General features: G+C 33.4%; 2 protein-coding genes across 2 annotated transcripts; one reads left to right on the top strand and one right to left on the bottom strand.

The window, feature by feature from the left end:
- Positions 1–3,553: 3,553 nt before the first annotated feature.
- On the bottom strand, positions 3,554–9,413 carry LOC25501775 (pentatricopeptide repeat-containing protein At5g27270). The gene is made up of 8 exons (XM_013591150.3): positions 8,838–9,413; positions 6,579–7,992; positions 6,185–6,496; positions 5,551–5,655; positions 5,382–5,469; positions 5,163–5,284; positions 4,901–4,965; positions 3,554–4,671 (listed from the first exon to the last, which is right to left on the bottom strand). Exons 1-8 carry the CDS (start codon positions 9,345–9,347, stop codon positions 4,111–4,113), a joined length of 3,177 nt encoding a protein of 1,058 aa, XP_013446604.1. The 5' UTR covers positions 9,348–9,413; the 3' UTR covers positions 3,554–4,110.
- Positions 9,414–12,031: 2,618 nt separating this feature from the next.
- On the top strand, positions 12,032–12,759 carry LOC25501773 (cysteine proteinase inhibitor B). The gene has a single exon (XM_013591148.3). It carries the CDS (start codon positions 12,151–12,153, stop codon positions 12,550–12,552), a length of 402 nt encoding a protein of 133 aa, XP_013446602.1. The 5' UTR covers positions 12,032–12,150; the 3' UTR covers positions 12,553–12,759.
- Positions 12,760–14,026: the final 1,267 nt, after the last annotated feature.

The raw sequence follows: 14,026 nt of genomic DNA, 5'->3' as shown, positions 1-14,026 counted from the left end.
AATGGCTTCCATCCACGGTGATCGAGTAATCATTATGTGGTGATGTCTTGATTGAGATGTCATCTTGGTTACCTGCAAAGGTAATTCACAAATTCAAATGTACTAACAAATATTTTTCAAACTTTTCAAAGGACCCATATTTTGCATTGAGACAAACACAGATTGCATTGTTAAAAGATGAGCCTTCTTTTTTCATTCAACCTAATCTTTCTCAAAGATTCAATGACAACATTATTGAGTTACATAATTTATCCGGAGATAATTCATCGGGTGTTTCGAAAGATGTTCTCGATTATTCATCTAAGATTTTATCTTCTCATCAACCCTGCAACACGAGCTTGGATGCCAATTCCAATACCAGAGCGAGCAACTGCAACGTATGGGTGCTGATGCAGATAACTCTGATGATTCATCTGATGATTTTTGGTCTTTATATTGGGATTGTAAAGTTTATGTAACAAAGGAGGGTATTTGGAAGGAAAAGGAGGGAACTCTTTTTACTGGTAGTAGGAGCTTAAAATTTGATATGCCAGTGTTTTACAATGGAAATGTTCATTTTAACTCAGATTGTTCTCCTTACTTGATAAAATTAAGGTAGTTTTTATTTTAGGCCATATATTATGTCTTACAATTTTGAGAATGGAACAACAAAATTGTTGAGGCTGCCAAAAGAAGCTAGGAGGGGGGCTCTCACGATATAAGTTGTAACATGGGAATATTTAAATGGAGTAAACATACTAGTTCAACCCAATCCATTTGTTTAGTGAGATTGAGGAAGTGCGTCTTTACGGTATGAATCAAGTCTATGGAAAAGGATTTTGAAAGTAAGAGTGAAAGCAATGGGTTTAATGGAGAAAGATCCTGATCTTATGGTGTTTTCCACTCGGAGAAAGGTTTATGGCTATGGCTTGACTAATGGAAACTATGAAAATTGAAGAAATATGTGAGCATGGATGTGATAACAAAGTTTGCTTTACCCTATGAAGCCCCGATACGTTCCGATACGGGTATCGGAAAAGTATCGGGCAATTAATATTTATTTTTTTGAAAAACAATGACCGATACGTGTCGGATCCCGATATGCGTATCGGAGAAGTATCGGATGGTTAATATTTATTTTTTGAAGGAAAAAAAATGACCGATATGTGTCGGATACGACTAACTTGTACTCCGACACAGCTTACTTATACTCCGACACCTATCAAGTTTGGCAGCGCTATCAACTCTTCTAACCTAAAAAAATAGGGTTTCTCGTCACCGCATAGCAATAGCTATTCTCTCTTCTAACCATTACCTTTGATTGAATTCTACTATGTTTCTCTTCTCTCTAATGTTATGTTTATTCTGCTGTTTGTTTTCGATGTAAATTAGTGTTAACTGTTAAGTAGTCAACATTAGACAAAGATGTTCTTTTTTTTATGTAGTACTTATGATGTTCTCTTTGGATGATACTAATGATGTTTAACTATATTCTATCTAATTTGTGCGGAAAAAATATGTAATTGTCACTTGTTTTGATCATTTTCATTAATGTGAATGTTTGTTTATCATCATTTTTAGTTATGTTTATACATTGTGCACTTATACTATTAATTTTAAATTTAATATTTTAATAACGTATCGAGGCCGTATCGGGAATTTTGAAAATTTTCCCGTATCGGTATTGGGGCTTCATAGGCTTTACCTCTTACTCAAACACAATTTTACAATTAAAGACATACATTTCTCTGAGAGGCATCAACACACTTTTTTGTTTGAAGTTTGAAGCATAAGATTTCTTTTTCTCTTTGGAACTATCTGTTTATCTTTTATTATTATATCAGCAGTATTTGTCATAAAAGTTCATCATATAACTATTTAGTTTTTAAATTTGTTGTGTGACACTCTTCTATTTATAATATAATATATTTGTGTTTTACTTAGTTTTGAAAAATCTAAACAAATTTTATTTCTTACAAATTTATGTTTCATTAAGAAATACAAGATGCCCCCTTCATAAGTTACAATACCTATTTTTTCTTCATTCCTTTATGTACATGGTTTCTAAGTTTCCAGATTTTTTTTCACGTAGCTTCTACCCTTGATTATATTCTTTTATATGGGTTCTATAGTTTTCTCTCTCTCTCTCTCGGCTTAATTAATAGCTTATAGCTATTTTATTATTATTTGGCTAAAATATGGTTTTGGTCCCTGCAAATATGTCTCGTTTTGGTTTTAGTCCCTGCAAAATTTTTTTATTGTTTTTGGTCCCTGCAAAATATTTTGTTTTTGGAAATAGTCCCTGCAGGGACTATTTCCAAAAACAAAATATTTTGCAGGGACCTTTTTCAAAATCAAAAGATTTTGCAGGGACTATTTCTCTAATAAATGGTTAAGTCATCATGTGACACGTGTGCAAATTATCACAAAAGTGGAGCCAGGGACCAAAACCAAAATGAGACATATTTGCAGGGACCAAAAACAACAATTTTTTTTTGCAGGGACTAAAACCAAAACGAGGCATATTTGCAGGGACCAAAACCATATTTTAGCCTTATTATTTTTTACTGAAGATTATAGCTTTTTTTTTTGTCTTGGAAAGCGTTTGATTGATTTTTTGATTTGTTTCGGGTTATAGAAACAAAAAAAAAAATTACGTTAATATGGTAAAATTAAAAGAAGATGGTGATTTGAAAATAAGTGTGAAAGCAATGAGTGCGATAGAGAAAGATCCATATGTTATCGGTTTTAGTGTTTTGAATGGGGGATCTTCTAGTGTTTTCCACCAAATAAGGTTTATGGCTATGGCTTGACTAATGGAAACTATGCGAAAATAGGTGAAATATGTGAGCATGAATGTAAATATCTAGGGTTTACTTTACTTCTTACTCCTACACACTGTGCACGTGTGATTTTATATGATACTAGGGCTTTGTTGTTTCATTCATCATTTAAGGAACAATCACAAACTATTTCACTGAGTTTGAGTGGCTTCAACACTTTTAAGTTTTAACTAGCATTTTCTTCACTTTCACAATTTTCATTTTATCCTCCTTTTTTTTATAATAATTTTTGTATCTAGAGACGGGAAAAAATAGATTTGTTTTCCAAATTTTGTATCTCAAAATCATGTTTTTAGTATCTCAACCAGCATATTGTACTGGATTGTTTCGAAAATGGAATTTTCTTATAATCACAAGTATTGTATTGATATTGATGTTGATAATCTCAATTTAGTATGTGGTCCCTTAATTAGTCCATGGAATTTCAATGACTAAATATAAATCTGCAGGTAAATCCATTATGATTCTATACAATATATGGAGTGAGTGTAAACTCAAATATGGCAAAAATTCTTGTAGCGGAGAGCAAGGTTGTCAAACTTGAGTTTTAACGTCAACTCGTTTTTCCTAGATCGAATTGACTCGTAAATATTAAAATTATTATATACATGACATATCTACTTATTATATAATACTCAAAACATCCAAAAAAAAAAACAAGAGTTTCATAAATTTCTATAGTTGTTAAAAGTTAAGACTATCCATAAAATCAAGAGTTAATTTCGTCAAAATTGGGTAAAATCGAGTTAATTTCTTCGAATTCTATCCAATTTCAAAGAGTTTACCACGTTGTAACTCGGGTCCAGCTAGAGCATATTTTATCCATATTCGATTTTACAAGCTATTTAACTCGAAATTCATACCTAGAAATATGAAATCGGGCGATTTATGAGTTAAAACTTGTTTTTAACAACCATGCCTGAGAGAAAAAGCTGAGGCCAAACATTGAGTCATGAACCTCATATGTTCACAAGTAACCTCACTAAACAATCTCCTATGATGATAGTTACACATGTTTCTCCTTGGTCCAACTTCCTTTAGTTGGGAGGTATTGAGTATAAAGACTTTCTTGGCATATACAGAATTCATTGACTCATCATTAATGCCAGGGTTCAAATTGTTCAATCATTAATGCCAGTAGTATATGCAGCCAGAATCATGGTACCGTCATTAACATTACTAGGTTGACCAAGTTATATACAAGCTAGCTCCATGGTCATTGCTAGCCCTTCTCTGTTACCATATTGCTTCTCAAGAATACATGCATTTCTCAAGTACTCCTTATATCTCAAGGAACTTTCACTCCTGCCGATCCAACTTCAAGTTTCCAGAGAAAAGGAATTTTCATCTTATTCATCGAACTCAGTAGTTCTTTTGCCTGGTTTTCCATTCCTGCGGATTTGTATAAATGCACAGCTACACTCATGATGAACTTGTCCCCTTTGATTGACTTGCATATACTTTCAAAAAAGGTGATTCCTTCTTCTACACGTCCATATTTCAGGTAACCTTTCAGAATTGTTCGGTAACATATGAGATCGGGAATTAAACCAAAAGTTGATATTTCCTCGTATATCCTCTTGGCTTCATCAATCAGCCCAGCTTTTATGAATGCCGATAGTAAAATATTAAAATGGGCACAGGATGGTGAAATACCCTGGCTCTGCATAGAATGTATGGTTTCCTCAGCTTTGGAGTAATTTAGGCTCTCTGTATATGCTTTGACTAATGAAAGATATGTGGAAGAGTCGGGCAAACAATCTTGTCTCTGCATGGCTTGGAAAAGCTTCTCTACTTCATGATGAACTCCAACATTTGCATACACATAGATCATAATATTATAGCTGATCTGTAATTCCCAACAAAGACAAAGATTTATCACTAATTCTCTAAAATAGTCATTATTTAAAGAAGAGAAATGTAAAATACGCCTTGTTGTTCAATGTAAAGTATGTCATTATTTTGGGCCACAACATAACTCAAGCTTTTAAATAAATTAATTCGAGAATACCTATAAGAGTTGCTAATAATTATATACTTGAGTCTTGAAAATATAGTTAAGAAATTGTCAACTTTACCTTTCCAGGTTTAATCCCTTCTTCTTGCATTTTACTAAACAACTGTGACGCTTCGCGTACCATACCTACAATATAAATATGAATTAATGACCAATCATCATGTGCTAATTACATTATGTTTGCACTCTCCATTGCATGAAAATCATATTGGATACAAAGAAAAATTATGCACATGAAAACAGGAATAATGGAATTTTCAAATGCAAAATTGCATCTTGAATTATCAAAATTTTATCTCGATTAAAGTAAAATGGTCCAGTACCAGCTTTCCCATAATAGCCTATCAAATTCATGTATGCTTTTTCATCCAAAGGGACACCCAATGAGCGAGCTTTGTTGAACATCTCCACAGCTCTATCCAACTTGTGATATTTTCCATAGACACTGCATAAGCAGTTAAAATGTTGGTCCAAAAATTAGCAGCCAAAAAAATAGATGCAAAAACTTTTATCAGTGGAAGAAAGCTTATAAAAGCTACAACCTTATCATAGTGTTGTATGTTTGAATTGATGGAGCAACGCCATTGGAACACATGCGCTCAAAAATACTAGATGCGAAATGCAATTTGCCTACAGCAGAACAAATTGTATTAGCAAGCTTGCTGTTTTGATTTTATATTTCCTATTCAATCAGAATGCTGCATATCAAACCTGCTTCAAGCATGGATTTTATAAAGGTATTGTAAGCCACTGTATCAAGTTTCACGTTTTCTTCAAGGCACTGAGAGATAATTTTCTCGGCCTCCTGATATTTTGCTGAAAAAGAATAACACCTAAATTATCAGTTAAATGCAAGTAATTTGGCACTGAAAAGAGAAGCAACAACAAATAATTGATGTTCCTGAAAATTCCTAATTTTCCAGAACTCAGAGAGCAATTTGTTTTTTCAAAAAGTTCTATGTCAACAAGCAGACACATTCATCAATAAACCTAATACTCATGAACCAGGCACAATACCAGGCTAGCATTTCCCCGTTAATCCTGTGAAACTAATGAAGTATGGCAGAATAGCTGAAAAAAGCCATTTATGTTTAAAAACACAAAATTTTAACTATGGGAGAAGGGAGTGTCAACATTTCTTTTTAGAGTTTAACACATTTGTTAAAAAGATAGGATTCGGAAACTTTAAGATTTAACAAAACTGAAATCAACGTCTTTTCCAAATAAGCTATAAATTGTTAATTGTTATAGCGAGTTAGAACTCAATGGTAGAATCATGTGAGAAGGTGTTGCATGTCAGATTGATATATGAATCAGACACTAGTTTACATAACTGCAGTCATACCTTCATTTGTCAAAGCATTTACAATAATGCTAATACCAACAGCACCCAAATCAAGTCCTTTCACTGTTGCTTGCTTATATAGCAAATATGCTTTTTCTTGTTTGCCACATTTAGCAAATGCATCAATCATAGAGTTATACAGTAGTTTACTAGATATTGGGGAATTTACATATTTTGCAAAGATATCTTCAGCTTGTTTCAGCTTATGTTGTTTTCCGTAATGGCTAATTAAAGAAGCTGCATTGACTTCTTCCGTTCTGCAGCCAAGGGTAATCAATTGATGATTGAGTGATTCTGCTTTGCTGATTTCTCCTGGAAAAAAAGTGTGTAAAATGGATGTTTAAAAAATATATCAAAGAAAGAGGTTGAGATCGGTTTAGTAGTAGAGATATACCGTCTTTAGTCAAACTGATAATGAACTGACTAACAACTTTTGACCCCCCTGTACAACCCAGCAATAGTTTCAGTAACATTTTTGTCTTACTGAAGTTGTTATTTGTCAGATATACACGGAGCATCATCTCAAGGGCTGTAGCATCAAGTTTGTTGGTGGGCTTAATGGTGACGAGTTTATCATCAATTTGCACATCCTCCTTATGTTCACAAAGAATCCAATAAAATGTCCGGAAGAATTTACAATTTTTAAGAGATTCATTCTTAACCATTTTATTTGTCAACTGCTCAGCTTCCAGAAGCATTCCCTCTTTGCAATAAACCTTCATAACTTTCCTGTAAAGCACCTCATCAAAAGGTGTCCCGTTGTCCCTTATTCGAATGATAAACTCCTTTGCCTTGTTTATCAAATTAAGTCTGACATACAGATTGAGCATATCATTACAAGAACCGGCATCAGGCAGTCCTGTCTTGCATAGAGCTGAGAATGTTCCTTCAGCCGATACTACATCTTCTTTCGCCACATAACATTGTAGCAGGACAACATAAATAAATGGAGAGAACCATATGTTTCTAGACTTCATGAGTCCAATAACTTCGAAAGCTTTGTCGACATTTCCTGAAGTAAGATGGACTTGTGCCATTGCCAAGTATGTTTTCTCATTGGTGAGTAGGTCCAGATGCTTTATCTTTTCAAATGTTTCGCAAGCTTCCTTGTATAAACCAAGTTTTCCATAAACTCTTATAAGCAAACCATATATGACTTCATCAGCTGGAATTTTGTTTCTAGCCATTTCTGAAAAGAGAGAGAGGACTCTAGGGTAGTCCTCGTATTTGTAATACAGAGATATAAGTGTAGCGCAAGTGTAATTACTGGGAGCTACTCCACGAAACCTCATATCGTCATACAGTTTTTGCACTTCATCTCTGTTTCCATTTTTAGCAATTAAATTTATAAGCAAGTTATAAGTTGATTCATCTGGGACAAATCCGTAATTCTTCATCTCATCAAAAGTCACAAAAGCATCTTCGTGCAACCTTTCTTTGACAAGAGAACTAATGACTACCGTGTAAGTAAAATGATCCGGTACCACCCCTTTTGTTACCATATCCCTCCACACGTGAACAACCTCTCTATGGAGTGATTTCTTTTGCAAAGAAGACAACATAAAGTTGAAGACAGCAACAGAGAGAATTATTCCCCTTTCTTTCACGGCCGAATAAAATGATAACATGGACTTATGGCGCCCCCATCTCGCATAAGAACAGAGCATGGTACCACAGATCACTTCATCTGGTTCACAACCTACATCGAGCATCTCCAAGAAGATCTCTTCAGCGAGATTAAGCTTTCCAACTTGCCCATATAGACGCAAGACTATCGTGTAGGCAATAACACTCGGATGGTAGCTCAACTGTTGAACCACAGAACTATCAATACAAAGTATCAATTTCTATACAATGAGGCCAAACAACATAAATAAATAAAAGAACAATTAAGTGAAATCCATGTGATTCCCATCCTATCAAACAAAAAGTGGTCCTGTATTATTTAGTAAGACCCCGTGAATTTTCATGTCTAAAATATTGTCAAATTGTCACGTTGCACTCCTCAAAATAAAAGGAGATTAGGAGATTCAATGAAAAGAAAGAAATAATAACCTCACATCAACATTGTTCATTTCACTTTATGTGAATGTATTCAAACTAAAATCAATTAACATTTAACTAACTTTTAATCAAAATCAGTTCATTTAAAATCAACTTTTGCCATGTTAGAATCAAACACACACTAAGTGATTTTGGTTTTACTCTGAAAAGTATTAAAATTGATTTAGTGCCCTCCTTACTCGTGTTAAATGCAAGTTTACTAAAAATACACATGTTTATGGTAAGCCAAAGTTAGACTTTCCCTCCAAATTTATGTTTAACTAGAACTGATACCAAAATATAAATTACTTCATTTTAAGCCCAACTTTAACCAACAGAATTGTACAAAATCAATTTTATTCACAATAAACACTCATTAAAATTGATTTTGACATGTTTGGATGATATTAATTGCAATTGACTTTGCATCTAAATTGATTCTAACTTAAAGCTAAGATTTGCAACTTTCTACTCTAAAAATGATTTTTACACTCAAATTCATAGTTCAACTAACTTCTAGGAGAATGTATACAAACATAACTAAACCAATTCATTCAAAATCAATTTTTGTCAGCGCAGAACCAAACAAATAAAAGAGTTGAAGAAAGACCTGCATTTTCATCCAAGCAAAGAAATCCCTAACTTGTCTCCACCCTTTTTGTTCCTTAAGAACAACACACATCTCCTTAAAAGTAAGTTTGGTAACAAAAGAATTCATTTCCAGCCTCATATCATACCCTCCATCGGCCTTTTCGGAAAGAGAACGAACTTTCTTAATAGCAGCAATTACATGTTTACCATACAATTGACCATTACGATCATCTTGCAAATACTGAACCATTTGTTCAGGAGTTCTCTTAATCCAACGAGGTGTTTGAGCTTGTGGACCTTGGTTGCGACGTAGAGTGCTAAGGTATAGAGCTTTGCGTTTGATTATGCGGCGTGCGTTGTCGTCGGAGAGAGGCTTTTTAGGGTGGATGTATGGTGGTTTTGGTTTTGTTGGGTCGGTGGTTCTGGGGGACCATGGGTCGCGCTGTACTTGGCTGCGAATAATGGGTTTGTTCTTCTTCTTCGGTAACAATGGTGTGGAGAATAGAAACGAGGATTTCAAACACTCCATTGTAGTGTGTAAACTTCAAATTCTACGACTGGGTTGTTTTCGAGTACAAATGTGGATTTATCCAGACCATAAACTTTATTATGTCATTGCTTTGTGTTTGTTTGGATCCATAATGACCTTTTTGACCCTCATTCTTGAGTATTGGGATTTCACTTTACTTAGGTGTCAATTGTGATAGACTGTCATTGAATGATTAAAATAAATTATTTAGAAGATAAATAATGATTGGTTAAAACATATATATATGAATAAAGATATTTAAAGTCAATGAATTTCAAATAAAATTCATCATATTGAGATTTGAAATCATTAGTATCGAATAATTTGAGAGTCTAAATTTATAAAATAACAAATACTTTCTGCAATTTGAACCATTTAAAAGTGCATATGTGTCAACAAGAACCCGTATTTATCAGACATTATGGAGACGAAAGCCATTTGATCTTGATCAAACAATTATAAATTAAAAATCAAATATGTGTTTTTTTTAAAGTGTGAAAAAGTACAGGCTCTTGTTTGACACTATTTTTGTTGCAAATAAAATAAAAAAAATATGGTTAATATTTTGTAATTTAAGGTAAAACAAATAAAACAATGTTGGATTTTCCATAGATAATGAGTTTTTAACGGTATGTGTATTTTATGTTAGGTTTCTCAAACTTAATTATTTGTTTAGTGGATATTAGCCCGTGCGTCAGTCATGGCTATAAGACCATCCCCAATGGTTTTTTTCTTTCAACACCATTCAACACCACTTTTTCAATTCCCAACACTCCACATCATTTTCTCTCTCTTATTCAACACTCATTCAACTTTTACCCTCTCCAATGGTTTTTCATTCAACATTCTACCCCACCACTTTTTATTTCTTATTCTTATTTAATTTTTGTTTTAATAATTACATAAAATTATCGATTATAATTAAAATAAAATAATACAATTAACTATTTATTTTTTAGTATTTTTGGAAAAAAAAATTGTAAAATAATTTATTTTTATTTTCTTAATTTAAAATGCAAGTACAACAAACTAAGCACGCGACACACAAATAACTTAAAATGCAATACAACAAACTAACCATAAAACACACAAGTAATTTATTTAGTACGATACAAATCATCTTCAATCACGATACATTCCAAACTTTGTCCATATGTGTTTCACTTGATCTGCTTGCAATTCGTGATGAACATTTGGATCACGCAACTCGGATCTAGCACGCACATGATTTGCAAAAGCTGGTAACACCTCGGTCGAGTATGGTTGCGATGTACTTGGATAATTTTGGATTTGGATAATTGTTGGGATTTTCGTAGTTAAATGGGTAACTAGAATAATTTTGAGGATTGAAATGGTTGTTATTGGGATCCATTTCACTAAAAATAACATTAAAACTTCACTTAGTTTGCTAATAGAAAGATAATAATAAGAATAAGATAGTGAAAAACTTGGTTTTTTTTTCTGTGTCCAAATCAAATGAACCAAGTCTCTATTTATAGAGAAAAAAAAATCATAAATTTTGGTAAAAAAAAAATAATAATAATTAATTTCGAGTGAAATAATTGAGTTGAAATTATTAAGATGATAAAAATCCAGACAGCCAATCAGAATCAGCCACGTGTCAACCCATTATCCATAAAGATGCTTCTCTCTCCGTTCTCCTGCACACCACTCGCGCCTGTCGGCACGTGTTGCGCACGCGCCAGGCTTGGCAAACCGCAAGCTTCCACGCGTCCCTTACCCAGCCGGTTCAACCATGTTGAATGTGTTCAACACTTCCCTCCTCCATGTCATCTCTCAACACCATTCAACTCCCCATTGGAGCTTCATCACATGTTGAAACTCACTTTCAACACAACCATTGGACTTGGTCTAAGAGCATAAATATCGGTAATTTTTTAGAGTGGCATTGTAGAAATTGTATGATATTGTGTCAGAATTTCACATTCTCCAACAAGTAATATGGTACTGCATTACCACCATTGCTTTGCTACTTTTCTCATGTAAAAAATAATATAAAATTAGATTGTGACTTTAAATTATAAATTTGAGGTGTATTGTGTAATTAGGTGGACCCAATTTAAAGTTTTAGATAAGCAGTATAAATATTTAAAAAATGTAGTTGAGTGGTTTAAATAATTAAAAATATGAAGTAATATTTTATATATTATGTAGGATTTATTTATACCATCAATGGATGTGGATGCTCTAAAGAGGTTTTCAACTTTTCTAATGTGAATTTATATTCATTTCCCCCTAGATTCTAGCATAGGATAAAGCCGCACAATAGATATTGAAGCCTAAAATGAGTTTTACTATTTTGAAGCTCCTAATATTACTTTAATAAAATTATTATATTAAAATAATATAATCAATTTAATTTGATATTTTTTCAACCAATCAATCTTTGTCTGAGACAGTATCAATTGCAGATAATATTTGTAGACGTGAAATTCTATTAAATACCAATAAAAAAAATATGAGACTAAGACAGGGTATTTTAATTTTGAGACTAAGACATTTTACATATTTTTTTCAAAATTGAATGCGTGGCAGTCTCCGAAGATGGTGAGAGCTTATGTGTCATGTTCCGGTAAATACAGCAAACCACGTACCTCTCGTTCTCTCTCGCATAGCCCCATACCTTGCATGACACCATATATCTATCTATCTATCTATCTACAACATTTTCATCATTATAAGAATCCAAAACCCATCCACTAATTTCTCAAAGCTAACATAACATAACAACAAACTCAAAATCTGCAACTCAACTTCGTCCTTTCTTGAAGACAATTGATCAATGGCGGCACCTTTGATCATAAGATCTCCAGCAACATTAACAATGACATTAATGGCAGCATGGCTAGTACTGTGTAGCACGGCGTCTCGCATGGTAGGTGGAAAAACAGAGGTTGCAAACGTGAGAACAAACGACGAGGTGCAAGAACTGGGAAGATTTGCGGTGGAGGAGTATAACCGGAGTGTGAAGATATGGAAGGAAGGGGAAGGAGAGTTAAGGTTTGTGGAAGTGGTGGAGGCGCAACAACAAGTAGTTTCTGGGATCAAATACTATATGAAGATATGGGTTACACAAGCGAAGAGTGATGGTGTTGGAGATCCAACAATGTTTGATTCAGTGGTGCTTGTTAAGCCATGGCTGAATTCAAAACACCTTCTCCACTTTGCTCCTTCCCCTCAATAATGACTAATTAATTGTAGTTACTTAGTTTGGTATATGCTTCCACAACTTGATATGATAATGTATATTAGCACTAGTAATCCTCCTACTCTTAACATCCATCATGTACTAAATCAACTTTTAAGTATCAGCTACAACTACCTAGTCTAAATACTCAATGACATTATTGCACTTTTGAACTTTACCACTAATAACTAAATGTTATCAAGATCCTCAATACTCACGGTATGGATTTATCTACTACTTTGGCAAATGAACTGTAAAATGTTACATTCTTATCCATTTTAGACTCTGTAGAGGAGGTTAGCAGAAAAAATAATATGTCAGCATTAGCTGGTGATTTGGCTGCATTAGCTAGTTGATTATTTTCAATTCTACGCGCAGCTTATAGTATTACATCAGGGAGGGAATTTCATCAACTGTGTTGAAGATGATGTAGGGGGTATCAAGTATTGGCTAGTCTGCTATGGCATTTGGGCTCAGACTTTGTAGAAAACTAGTTTTGCGAGGCTTATGAAATTGGTGACTGTAATTTTGTACATTGTCTAATCCTTGCACATCTTGTACTTAGGTTAGTGTTTGAATAAAATATTGCTTTTTCAAAAAAACTAAAAAACGTGTAAAACATTATTCAAGTATGAAATGTATTGAGGATGAGTAATGTTAGCAACACTATTTTTTGAACACTCTCTCTAATACTTATTTTTCTCTTGGTTTAAATCATTGCGGGTCTACATATTGAAAATTGAAATCCCACAAAATGGTGGGACATACATTGATGAATATTAGAGAGAGTGTTAAAAAGTGAGTGTTGCTAGCATTCCTCGTTCAACGATAGAATAAAAACGTTCATGACTATGAGAACCTACACAGCCAAATGAGCTTGTTTTCGTCTTCCAATAACATACGGATTGCACCGGTTATTAGCATCAATACTGATTGAGAATGATGATACATGGAGAGAATGATCTTATTTATACTAATCTTAGAGATCACATTGTGGTTGAAATAGTAATAGTAATTAATACGTCAATGAAAACACAATATAGTAAAAATAGATAGGAAAATTCTATAGTAAAGTCATTAAAATGACTTTTCTGGTCAAGTTAACACTATATCATCAAAAGTGTTGTGAGTAACAGCCCACTGTTTGTACAGTGACATCAAAAGTTCAGTCCCTTTAGTATCATCAATTCATCAAATTAATAAGAATACACTTAATCTAATTTTATCCTACTTTGTTTTAAGTGTAACACTCGCATGATATCAGCAACTCTGTTTGCATGTTAAAGATGTCAACGATAAAATAGTACATGTAAGTCTAAGATGTTGCAAGTCTTACTACATGAATTACTATTGATCATTAATCAGTAATCAACAATTTAAAAATGAATCAAACATTAAGATTAAAATTAACTTTTTCAGAAAAGTCAGTTTCATGATTGCACCGTAGAAGCTGTAACGCCCCAATTTTATT

Source organism: Medicago truncatula, chromosome 8 (genome assembly GCF_003473485.1).
Source record: "Medicago truncatula cultivar Jemalong A17 chromosome 8, MtrunA17r5.0-ANR, whole genome shotgun sequence".
NCBI classification, from domain to species: Eukaryota; Viridiplantae; Streptophyta; class Magnoliopsida; order Fabales; family Fabaceae; genus Medicago; species Medicago truncatula.
The sequence above is the reverse complement of the archived record's forward strand: the minus strand, read 5'-3'. Positions and strand labels throughout refer to the sequence as shown.